Raw genomic sequence first — 13306 nt, 5'->3', positions numbered from 1 at the left:
ACGCGGCACGCGTCCCGATGACCCCGATTTGGAGGGAACGGAGCATTGTGACCCGGCGCCTGTCCTGAATCCGGTGTCGGAAGCCATTCTCCACCCAATCGGCGATCCCGATTTCGGCGTTGGGCTACGAAGAATCACGCTCCGGTTCTGTTTTTTAAATTTTGAGTACCCAATTATTTTTTTCCAATTAACGGGCAATTTAGCATGGCTAATCCACATACACTGCACATCTTTGGGTTTTGAGGGTGAGACCCATGAATACATGGGGAGAATGTGCAAACTCCACACGGACAGTGACCTGGGGCCAGGATTGTACCCGGGTCCTAGTGCTAACCACTGCGCCACTGTGCCGCCCTGGTACACCAGTTCGTAGTGGTGTACACTTTCAATTTGGTATACTGTGAGAAAAGATATGTGAACCAGGGAGGAATATTCCAGTCGCTGTGTGATCAATTAATAAAGAATATTTATTAACTTAAAAGAAAGAAAACACACAAGAAGGACTATAATACACTAAAACACTTAATTACACTGATGGCTATATACACACAGTATTACATGAAGTTACCACTTGGTTTCCAACTTTTCCTGAACTCTGCCATGCACCTTTGTTTCCAAACAACGTCCAATATTTTATAACTCTATGAGCTAAATCCAGCAGATAATTAGAACATAGAACATTAGAGCACTGTGCAAGCCCTTCTGCCCTCGATGCTGCGCCGACCTGTGAAACCACTCTAAAGCCCATCTACACTATTCCCTTATTGTCCATATGTCTATCCAATGACCATTTGAATGTCCTTAGTGTTGGCAAGTCCACTACTGTTGCAGGCAGGCCATTCCACACCCTCACTACTCTCTGAGTAAAGAACTTACCTCTGACATCTGTCTTATATCTATCTCCCCTCAATTTAAAGGTATGTCCCCTCGTGCTAGACATCACCATCTGAGGAAAAAGGCTCTCACTGTCCACCCTATCCAATCCTCTGATCATCTTGTATGCCTCAATTAAGTCACCTCTTAACCTTCTTCTCTCTAACGAAACCAGCCTCAAGTCCCTCAGCCTTTCCTCATAAGATCTTCCCTCCATACCAGGCAACATTCTGGTAAATCTCCTCTGCACCCTTTCCAATGCTTCCACATCCTTCCTACAAGGCGACCAGAATTGCACGCAATACTCCAAATGCGGCCGCACCAGAGTGTTGTATAGCTGCAGTATGACCTCATGGCTCCTAAACTCAATCCCTCTACCAATAAAAGCTAACACACCGTACGCCTTCTTAACAACCCTCTCAACCTGGATGGCAACTTTCAGGGATCTATGTACATGGACACCGAGATCTCTCTGCTCATCCACACTGCCAAGAATCTTACCATTAGCCCAGTACTCAGTCTTCCTGTTATTCCTTCCAAAATGAATCACCTCACACCTTTCTGCATTAAACTCCATTTGCCACCTCTCAGCCCAGCGCTGCAGCTTATCTATGTCCCTTTGTAACTTGTAACATCCTTCCGCACTGTCCACAACTCCACCGACTTTAGTGTCATCTGCAAATTTACTCACCTATCCTTCTACGCCCTCCTCCAGGTCATTTATAAAAATGACAAACAGCAGTGGCCCCAAAACAAATCCTTGTGGTACACCACTAGTAACTGGACTCCAGTCTGAACATTTCCCATCAACCACCGCCCTTTGTCTTCTTCCAGCTAGTCAATTTCTGATCCAAACTGCTAAATCACCCTGAATCCCTTGCCTCCGTATTTTCTGCAGTAGCCTACCATGGGGAACCTTACCAAACGCTTTACTGAAATCCATATACACCACATCAACTGCTTTACCCTCATCCACCTGTTTGGTCACCTTCTCAAAGAACTCAATAAGGTTTGTGAGGCACGACCTACCCTTCACAAAACCGTGTTGACTATCTCTAATCAAATTATTCCTTTCCAGGTGATTATACATCCTATCTCTTATAAACCTTTCCAAGATTTTTCCCACAGCAGAAGTAATGCTCACTGGTCTATAGTTACCGGGGTTATCTCTACTCCCCTTCTTGAACAAGGGGACAACATTTGCTATCCTCCAGTCTTCTGGCACTATTCCTGTAGACAAAGATGACTTAAAGATCAAGGCCAAAGTCTCAGCAATCTCCTCCCTAGCTTCCCAGAGAATCCTAGGATAAATCCCATCCGGTCCAAGTGACATCGACTTTCACACTTTCCAGAATTGCTAACACCTCCTCCTTATGGACCTCAAGCCCTTCTAGTCTAGTAGCCTGAATCTCAGTATTCTCCTCGACAACATTGTCTTTTTCTTGTGTGAATACTGACGAAAAATATTCATTTAGCACCTCTCCTATCTCCTTGGACTCCAAGCACAACTTCCCACTACTGTTCTTGACTGGCCCTACTCTTACCCTAGTCATTCTTTTATTCCTGACATATCTATAGAAAGCTTTATGGTTATCCTTGATCCTACCTGCCAAAGACTTCTCATGTCCCCTCCTGGCTCTTCTTAGCTCTCTCTTTAGGTCCTTCCTAGCTAACTTGTAACTCTCGAGCTCCCTAACTGAACCTTCATGTCTCATCTTTACATAAGTCTCCTTCTTCCTCTTGACAATTACCATGCATAAGTTATTTACCCATGTTTTGGAAAATCATCTTCAGTTTCAGTGAAAGAAAGTTTTGGATCTGAACCTGCTGCCCGTTTAGCAATAACTTGTTTTCGGGAGACGGTTTCTGCAGCTAAGTGTGGCTGTGATGGTTGCTGCTACTGTCTCTCTCCAGTTGTTGTGCTATTGATATTACCCACCCTGTGGCTATGGCTTTTAGCAGATACATGTCAATTTCCTTATCTCTCCACTTTCAAGTTACGTCATCTATACCCCATTGTTTTCCCCTAGGCGCATCGGTAAACAGTTGCTTTTCTCACTGATATGTTAACTCACATATCAAAATCTCTTCAGACAGCTGCCCTTATCAACTAACTGTTTTATTTTATCACAATTTCACTTTTTAAATTATTTTCCCCAGTTCTTAACACTGTGACTTTTGTTTTATCCACGTAAGTACCATGCTGATTCATTGAGTTGTTCACGAACATGACATGTGCACATGAGCAATCTTTCAAATCATTCAGATTTACTCAATGTCAACTTTAGGAGTTCCAACATGTGTGCCGCAAAGTTTTCCAGGCCTTAATTTCTCAAATGAAATGTAAGGAAAAATTCTTTCCTAGCCTCACCACCAACTTTCTCTTGTATATTGCACTTGAGAAAAGACTCACATGTGGACTCACTGCAAGAAACTTTTATTGAAGATTTTGTTGCCCTATCTGTTGGGGAAGGTTTTCATAACGAGGGAGTAGTTCGTAACATATCTTGGCCGCTTTTAGGGGGACACGTTAGCACAGTGGTTAACACAGTTGCTTCACATCTCCAGGGTCACAGGTTTGATTCCCGGCTTGGATCACCGTCTGTGGAGTTTTCACTTCCTCCCTGTGTCTGCGTGGGTTTCCTCTGGGTGCTCCGGTTTCCTCCCACAGTCCAAAGATGTGCAGGTTAGGTGGATTGGCCATGCCTGGTGTATCAAGGCTAGGTGGATTGGCCATTATAAATTGCCCCTTCGTGTCCAAAAAGTTTAGATGGGGTTACTGGGTTACGGGGATCGGGTGGAGGTGTGGGCTTAGGTAGGGTGCTCTTTCCAAGGGCCAGTGCAGACTCAATGGGCCGAATGGCCTCCTTCTGCACTGTAAATTCTATGATTAGTCACCAAAAGGTTGGTCCATCTACCTTGACGTGCAAGATGGGGAAATCCTTGAGTTTGGAGTGATGGGATGTTACGTTTGAGACATATTTAGATACAATACCACACAGGCATGAATATAGGAAACTGTCAGGTTTATCATGGCCATCGCTTGAAGAGATGGTTAGATGAGCAGAGTGAGAACGTCTGTAATACTTGAGAGCACAGAAGTATTTTGCAGGGAAAGACCGTACTTACGTAATGTTTTTTATTTGGGAATTGAGAGACATGTATGGGGTGGACTTTAAAGTTTGTGGAATACTTTTGCCACTGTTTTGTGTTTATATGTCATTTAAACAGCCAGATAAAGCATATAGTACTGTCTCTTGTACCTGAAGCTGTTCTCTGCTGTTGTGCCACAAAAACCATGGGTTGACATGTACTATTTGAAACTTGAAGCTCTTCCATGTGTACTAAATTAGACATATTTACTTTGCAGGTTGTCACGTTGTGGTACCGGGCACCAGAGGTTCTGCTGCAATCTAGTTATGCAACACCTGTTGATCTATGGAGCGTTGGCTGCATATTTGCAGAAATGTTCCGTCGAAGGTAAGGTTCATTGGTGCAAACATATCACATTTATTTTAGGAAATCAGGAGATTATAATCTCTTGTTAACTATTAGGTGGAGGTCTGTAGAGGAAAGTACATCTCTAGGTGTAGGAGTCTTTAATGTGTGAACACATGAGGTATTTTAATCTCAGGACCAGTCCGATTTGAAGATCGGATCTTATTAAGATGCTGCTTGTAAGATGCATGCTCTGAATAGGTGGCCTGCTGCATCGGACTGACTCTGGGTTAGCGTTAGATAGGGTGACCCAGAAGCTGTGTAAGCTTTGAGGATTCCAAGGTATAAAATCCTGTTGAATAAAAGTACTAGTTCCGTGTGTTTAATCTACAACAAAGGTGTCCTTGGTTGTGCTTGACCTAACAAGGTACGAATGACTAGTATTTGGGAATTAAGCAGAATTTAGTAAGTAAAATGTAAATATACTTATAAGAAGCAGTGAAGAGAGCCTGGAAATACTAGGGCCTAGGATTCCTTGAATGTTGACAGCACAGCTGAAGTATACCATTGAAGCAATGGTAAAATCTGTGCCAACGAAGATACTAATTCTCCAACTTTTATCCCCACTACTCCTTATTCTGGGATCTCTTATTTGGAAATAGTACAAATTCACCTTTTCCATCAGTTATAGGGTACAAGTCATCTAATATCACCCCAGCTTTGCAACCCCTGTTTCATTGGTCATAATCTGAGACACCGCTCTGTCACTTAATTCCAGAAGTGTATATTGTATTGCAAACAAATGATACATTTCCTTTGAATACAGAGCAGTTATTAAACAAAGTTGCATTCACTTCTCAACATATTTTAATCCAAGGCCCATAGAACCTAATGTACTTTAGGGAAGGAAATCTGCTGTCTGAAATCTGCTGTCCTTACCTGGTCTGGACTACACGTGACCCCAGACCCACAGCAATGTGGTTGACTCTTAATTGCCCTCTGAAATAGCTGAGCTAGCGACGCCCAGATCCCATGAACACATCTTTATAAAATAAGAACAAAAGCTAAGAACACTTCCTACCATAATATCAGAAGATGATGGTTTCCTTCTGGTACAGATCAATTAAAATAATGCATGGTTTGTCATCCTAAGTTCCAATTATTGAACCCAATGCTGTTAACTATTCCTTCATAGCAGAAAACTTCTTGAATTCAGATTTCAAGCCACCAATGAAGTCATAAGTTCATTCAGTATATTTTCTCACAAGCAACTGCCTTCCTGTACCCCATTTACCTTGACTGTTAATTGTCCAACAGAAATTCGAGCCAACTCATTTTAAAACTGGCTAACTTAAAAGTTAATACACATTTATCCACCCTGTACAAAACCCTTAGAAATATAACACTATTTTCAAAATCTTACAGCTGACCCAGTTGTGAAATGCTCAATCTGTCTGGGGCGCAATCCTATAGTGAGGAAACCTGAGGAGGCTGAAGTCGACGATATTCTTGTGAAACTCAGAGGCAAACTCCTATTCCTCTTGGCTTCAAAAAAATAATTTCATACTTCAATCTTGTGGCCCTTTTCTCTTGTCGCTAGGTTTTTTCTAAGTCCACGGTTTGTTCAGTGTGGCCTCAAAACTGCTTTGAGGTCCTATATTAATTTGACCCTGATTTTCATAGATTAGTCAAAGTCCTGCTTGTTTTAGGCCACCTGACAAGAAGGCCAAAGTTAAATTGGCAGGAGAATAGGAATGGAGCTGTAAGTCAACCAGCTCAATTTAACTTTCCCTCTTCAACAAAGAAGATGGAATTAAAATCACCTGTATTGTCTTTGATATTTCCCACGAAATCATGAATGTATTTGGAGGGTACTTTCAATTCTGCTAGTATTGGCAAACATTAGTCCTCGATAATGAACCTAAATGGTTCACTTAAGTTGCTGTCCACTATTTTTATACAATGTGGAATAACAGAGTACAGAAGATTTAAATCTGATCGAGGTGCTGAAAATGTTTAAAGGATTTGATAGAGTAGATATGGAGATACCATTTGCTCTGGTGGGGAATCTATGAGCAAGCAGATATAACAATACAGTTAGAGCTTGGTAATTCAGGAACAAAAACTGGGAGCACCTTTTTCTTACACAAAGAATTGTGGATGTCTGGAACTCACTCGCCAAAAGGAAATGGACAGAGAGCCCAAAGGTGCTTTCAAGATTGAAATAGTTAGATTTTTGTTGAGTAAGGGTACCAGCGGGGATTGAATTGAAATGGTGATCAGCTACAATCTGTTTGAAGGGTGGAGCAGGCTCAAGGGGCTGAATGACATACTCCCGCTCCCATGTTCCTCACTCATTTGGGAAGGTAAATGCTTGTTTTTGGTCCACTTTTCGATACAGTTTATAAAGCCAAATATTCTATTGGTTCAGCTTGCCTAATAATTTTGGTATTTCGTTTATAAGTGATATTGGTTAGGTTTTCCCTGTGTTTGAAATGTTGATCAAGCCATGGGTTAATGCAAGAGTAATAATAAAACAAAATAGAAAGGCCCAAGGCGGAATTATCCCATTTTTTGCAATGTGGCACAGTGGCCGATAAAACGACATTAAAGCCACTGGTCCCAAAACAGCCAAGATAAAATGAGGGGGCAGGTCCCACAATGTCATGCTGGCAGGGCAGTGCAACTTGAGTTTTAAAAGATAGGGGTACCTACAAAAAAATAAAAATAGAATCCCCCATCCCGAACAGCATGCCCTCAAACACCACCACGTTCCCAGCACCAAGGCACTGTCCCCCCGAACATGACTCTCTTCCCCCCCCACACAAAGTTATACATTCACTTGAGCTACTCTGGCAGGTTCTGCTTGCCAGTTGCACAGTGTTGGAGACCTGTCTTGATTTATGCCAACATGAATGGATTTTATAATGGGGAAGGGGGGCGATTATCAGGCATAGGGGCCTGATGAAATATGAAATGAAATGAAATGATAATCAGATGTTAATGCATTCTAATCGATTACATCATTGTCAGGGGGGCAGGAGAATCACAACAGGAAATCCCGTTGGATTTTCTACTCCTGTCCGCCGAAAACAGGAGCGGAAAATCCTCCCCCACTTAGACACTGAATGAGGAAACGCCCACTCAGACTATCAAGGTTCCGGCCCAGCACAGCAGGCAGAAAATGTGTACACGTTTCTGGCCATATATGCACTGTCTGCCAATTTAGATAAGGACAGAACATATGCATCCCTAACTCATGCCTGAAGTAGGCATTCGCAAATAATTGGTTTTCCCTGAAGTTTTTACCTATGGACAGGTGCGGCAGCAAAACTTTGTATTGTGGAACCTCAGGCCTCATTCATGTACCGGGAATATACGCTGCAAGCTAACCCTATGCATTCACAAATGAACGGGCCTGAATGCCTGGGCCAATCTCTCCTACAGATTAGCCAGTATTAAGGTGAGTCATCAGTTCTTAGCATGTGGCCTCATTGTGTTTTCTAAGAATACTGCTACAGTTGTTGAGAATATCTTCACTTTCTGCCAAAACTAGCCTTTGTGAGGCAACAGGAGGCTGTGAGTGGCTCTTTATCACAGGCCAGTTGCAAGACATATCTAATGCATTGTTATCTGTTGTTTTACAGTAAAGCGTTGTCATGCAGATCTGCATGATGCAAAATGTTAAAGGAGAAATTTTTGCCGCACACTTGGATTTTCTGTCATCTGTTCAGGATGATAATTCTAAAGCATGAGGAAGCGAGTAAAACGCTGGTGATAACCTCCATTTCTGCTATTCAACATTAATATTTTAAAAAGTCATTTAAAATTATACTTGGCCTCACAAACAATAATTCCTTAAAAACTGGATAACATATATAGCATTTTGAGGTTCCTGAAATAAATTAGAAAATAACACTGCATTATTAAATAGCTCATTCACAATAGCCAATGGAACTGCTGAGTCAAATTGACTAATTCAGCTCATTTATCATTCTAGACATTGGGACTGGAATGTTTGGCTTGTCAGTGTACCTGAACCTCCCCCCACCACCACCACCCAGCAATTCCTTTTTAATGAACAACTCTAACCGGAAAATATAGAGATTTCAATAGTATGCAAATCATACACTCCTCAACTCTGTTTACCAAACCAAATTAATCTGGGGGCTCCCTGCTTGACACTGTCCCGCCCCTAGTCAGGGTAAAACTTGGGATACATTGGGGGAAATTAACAAGAGTGGATATTAAGAAAATGAGAGATACGGGGCTGGATTCTCCACTTTTCGGCCCTGACCCGCCGGCGGGATTCTCCGTTACGCAGGCTAGTCAATGGGGTTTCCCATTGTGGGGCAGCCCCACGCTGTTGGGAAACCCCCGGGTGCCGGCAAAACGGAGAATCCCGCCCCTGATCTGAGCTGGCAATTCGCCATCGCTCAAAATCAAAATTAATCCTGTTCAGGTTTCTTGAATTACTGTAAAGTGCATGTTTAAGGGGATGCGGGGAAGAATTGCACATGCAGAGTATTGGAGAACACCAGGGCAGAAACATAAGTGTGGAGAACAGATGGGTTGCAGTATTCCAGAGACTTGAGCACAGTCCCACTGCAGTACTGAAGAAGTGCTGCATTGTCAGAGCATTTGTTTTGGAAATGGCCCCTTCCTTTTTGGGTGGTCATGAAAAATTCCATGGTACTATTTCTTAATGCTTTTCAGGCACACTGTCAATGGTACTTGTGATGGCAATATTCATCTGCCCAGTGTACAGGGAGGTTAGCCCCAATCTTTCGCCAAAATAGGCACTGTAAGCTTCCATTCTCTAGTGGTTTTTTTTTTTTCATTTTTGCACAAGGTTGAAAAGCTTGTTGCAATTGTGAAAGAAGCTTTTGCTCCGTTACACCTTCCGTCCCCTTAGCAGGAGCAGTAATGATTATTACCACTGTGGGAAGATAGGAACACAGATGTTTAACATATTTAACTTGGTAAACCTATAAATGTGGGCCCTGCATCAAGTGGGGTTTGGGGACCTATGTGTTGCTTTGTTACCAAATTAAATAAAAATACTCCATTGCAGGAGTTAAAGCATTAAAGTGGCTATATTGTCATCCAAGATACTCTTGATGCACGTTTGCTGTGCAATGTTCTAGGTATGAAGTGTCAGCTGTCATGTATGGAAGGGATGGCAATATGCGGTAACACTTCTTGAGAACCACGATGGCAAATTGCAGACATAAACTTCACTTGAAAATTGCATTTATCTAAATATGTATCAGATATAGAAATGAAGGTTTATTCTTGATTTCTGTTTAGTACAGCAGCCAATTATCCATTATATTGGTGATCTTTGTGACACATGCTGTAGCATGCCATTCCCAGTATATTTTACTGTAGTTTGAATTCCTTTCTCTCCCGCTTATTAGCTGTAATATGCAGTTCTGATGCCTTCAAGCTTTCTATCTATTTATATACGTTGACATTGCCATTCTTAATAAATGAACCCACAACATTTTTGCACAATTCTTTAGGAGCTATGGGTGCCTCTATAGTATTATAACACAAACAACATAGGGCGATATCTACCGACCGCAGTGCGATCGATAGATGACGGGTGAAGCCTCCCGAGGGCTTACCAGTAGCCACTAGGCATCGCGGGATCTACCTTAGTCCTGTGAGGCGTCGAGATCGGGAACCCACAATGGGTGTGACCAAGCCACGCTCATGCAAGTACGCCTTAAACCTAAAGGCCTACTCACCCAGGATCTCCCAGCCTCCTCAGGAAGTCCCCAGCTGGACGCCATTCAGCAACTTGTCCACACATCGGAGGCCCCTGCATAGTCAGGGACAGGGCAGGGAGGCCCCCTGGCTCTCCCCCTGTAACGTGGGCACCTTGGCACAGCCAACCTGGCATTGCCGAGGTGGCACTGCCATGTTGGCAGGAGCACTGCCAGGTGTCAGTGTGTCCAGGCGCCAGAGTGGCACTGCCAAGACTCAGGGCCTATGGGGGGCCATGCCTGTGAAAGGAGGGTGGAGGAAGGCATGGAGGGTGGGAAGAAGAGGCCTCTAGGAGGTTGGGGGGGGATGAAGGGGCGGGTTTCTGTAAGGGGGAATGGTGGGGGCCTGAAGAGGGGGGCCCCCAGGGATCCTATAGTGGGATGTCCTCACTTGGGGAGGACATGGGGTAATGCCCGTGTGTGTGTGTGTGTGGGGGGGGGGGGTGATTTTGCCCATGGGTGGGAGGTGTAGGGGACCCACAAACTCACTTAGAAATCAGGGCCCCTTTCAAAATGGCAACCTGATCTCGGAGTTCAGCTCCCCAGTGATGAAAAAAATTCTATGTGGGCTTAACCAATGAGAAACTACCCAGGGCCCAAAAAAGTGTCATTAGATTGCAGTGGGGAACTCTCCGGCCGAGTGGGCAGGAAACCCCCAACAAAGCACGCCACAGCTGGCACTTAGATATTTTTCCATTAGATCGCATTCTGAATATTCAGCCTGGCAGGAAGATTCAGTTTTCGAATGACATGGTCTTAAATCGTGCGACATAGCATATGACAGCCCTCAATGTTTTGGTCAGACTGCAAAGGAGCAACAGCATTGGAGAGTGATGAAATCTCAGCATGGTGACTGCACAGAAAAGCTTTGAAGACATAATGCCAGGACGGTGCTGAAATAAGGAGCTGGTAAGCGGACAGATCCCTAGTGGTGAGTAGAACTACGTGTTGAGAGGACCAGAACAGGTTAGCTCAGTCAGGATAATGAGTGGCCAGAGTGTGGGCCAGATCGCGAGAAAGGAAGAATGAAAATAAAACAAAAAACAAACAAAACCATTATAAAAATTGAACCAGAGAATATTGGGATTACAACAGGAGGAGCTTCAGAAAAGCATGCAAAAGTGGCTACAGTGGAAATTCACCCCAGGAAGGTCAATGGAATATTGTCAAAATGCCAACTAAATTCTCAAGTTTGAATTGAGATCCATGACCTACTCATCGAATTCAAAATGTCTAAATGACATACAGAGCTATCATTTCTTAATTCAGGTGTGTCTGAACCAGAAAAGCAAGTCATAAAAATTCATATAGCAAATGGGAATGAAGATCTTCACAGGCTGAATACATCAGGATTAACAGCAGAAGAGCTAAATGATCCCCAAAAGATTTGGATTAGATTGGAAGGCTGTTTCGGAATCAGGTTAAACTTCCAAATTCATCAACTAGAGTTCACGTTGCTTCGATCACAGCCTGCAGAATCATTAGACTACTTCAGCAGATGCAGGGAAAAGGGTGCATATAGTGATTTTCAGACTCCGAACTGGCATATAGAATTGTTGAGTTGGTAATTACATCCACTCTCCTGGAAGCATTCCAGAAGGATTTGCTAGACCAGCACAAAACATATCACATCAAGGCACTGCTCAAATATGGACACAAGTACGAAGCGATCCTCACTGGTTGACAAAGCTGACAGGTTCTAAGTACAACCCCAATTGTTGACAATCTTACAAGAACACCTAAGCCTAACAAAACATGTGGAAGGTGTGGCTTTCTGCATGGACCAAGGATCTACCCAGCTTTTAAGCAGTTCTGTAAGGCATGTGGCAGAAAGGGTCATTGACAATGGCAGCAGTGCAATAAAGCAAAGACTGATGCAGCTACAAAGAGCCGTGCACTTTTTACGTCCGTTTAACTATCTTAAGAAATAAGAATGATCATCCAGTATCCCATCAGAAGCATTTACATGAGTGACTGACAAACCAGAAGATGACTATGATGTGCACAATAGGTGAAAATAACGGAACATATGGGGCTGCATTCTCCCAAAATGGGGCTCTGTCCCCACGCCGGCGTAAAAACGCTGGCGTTGCACTCCGCAGTTTCCTGCAAAAAATAAAAGGCGATTCACTTACCTTCTGGGGGCTAGCAGGGACCCGGGAAGCTTCACGCAGCTTTAGCGGCGGATATGGGCCCCCGCACTTCGGGTTCCAAGTCCGCGCATGCGCATGGCGGCAGCCTCCAGTGACCGTGCCGAGCGCCATGACGGACCAACACGAACCAACTAGGCTCCCCCAATCGACCGTGCGCCGCTGCATCGGACTGGCCCGATCGCTCATAAGGGTCGTCCATAAGGCCCCCCCCCCCCTGTGATCGATCCCCCTGCCCCCACCAGGACTGATTCCCGACCAGCCACACCATATTAGTTCCACGCTGTCAGGAACTCGGTCGGGGACTTCGATTTTCCTCCCTCGCGCAAAACGCAATTTCAGCGCGGGGCTGCGGAGAATCCAGCCCACGATGTACACCATCAATCTTGAGGACGACATTGGTGCCATCACTCACATATTGGCATAGATCAGATGAGAAAACGCTCTAGAGAGACAGTCTATTGGCCAGGTATGAACAGTGATATTGAAGTTGTCATCAAGAAGTGCGAAGCATGTCAAGAGCATATGCCAAATCAGCACAAAGAACCATAGCTTCCACATGAGGTTCCTACCCATCCTTGGTCCAAAATTGCATCCGACCTGTTTTGTGTCTCTGGCACTTATTTCATTGACATTGTCAGTCACTTTACCAAGTACCCCATTATTCAGCAATTGCACAATACGTCAAGCACAACCATCGCACGTAATAATAATAATCTTGATTGTCACAAGTAGGCGTACATTAACACCGCAATGAAATTTACTGTGAAAAGCCCTTAGTCGTCACATTCCGCGCCTGTTCGGGTACACAGAGGGAGAATTCAGAATGCCCAAATTACCGAACAGCACGTCTAACGGGACTTGTGGGAGGAAACCAGAGCACCCGAAGGAAACCCACGCAGACACGGGGAGAACGTGCAGACTCCAGACAGAGTGACCCAAGCCGGGAATTGAACCTGGGATCCTGGTGCTGCGAAGCAACAGTGCTAACCATTGTGCTAACGTGCCGCCCATACTCTTAAGTGGCATTTTCCACAACTTATTGGTCAATCATTTGTGTATCATAAGACCATA

General features: G+C 44.0%; 1 protein-coding gene across 5 annotated transcripts in view; it reads left to right on the top strand.

Moving 5' to 3' along the window:
- The window catches only part of cdk6 (cyclin dependent kinase 6), a 387685-nt gene that overhangs the window by 311619 nt on the left and 62760 nt on the right, over window positions 1-13306 (top strand). For all 5 annotated transcript variants that reach the window (XM_072509294.1, XM_072509295.1, XM_072509296.1 and 2 more), the window contains exon 5: window positions 4244-4353. In XM_072509294.1, coding sequence (XP_072365395.1) covers window positions 4244-4353 — 110 coding nt within the window. The remainder of the gene's footprint in view (window positions 1-4243; window positions 4354-13306) is intronic.

Source organism: Scyliorhinus torazame, chromosome 6 (assembly GCF_047496885.1).
Source record: "Scyliorhinus torazame isolate Kashiwa2021f chromosome 6, sScyTor2.1, whole genome shotgun sequence".
NCBI lineage: Eukaryota > Metazoa > Chordata > Chondrichthyes > Carcharhiniformes > Scyliorhinidae > Scyliorhinus > Scyliorhinus torazame.
The sequence above is the reverse complement of the archived record's forward strand: the minus strand, read 5'-3'. Positions and strand labels throughout refer to the sequence as shown.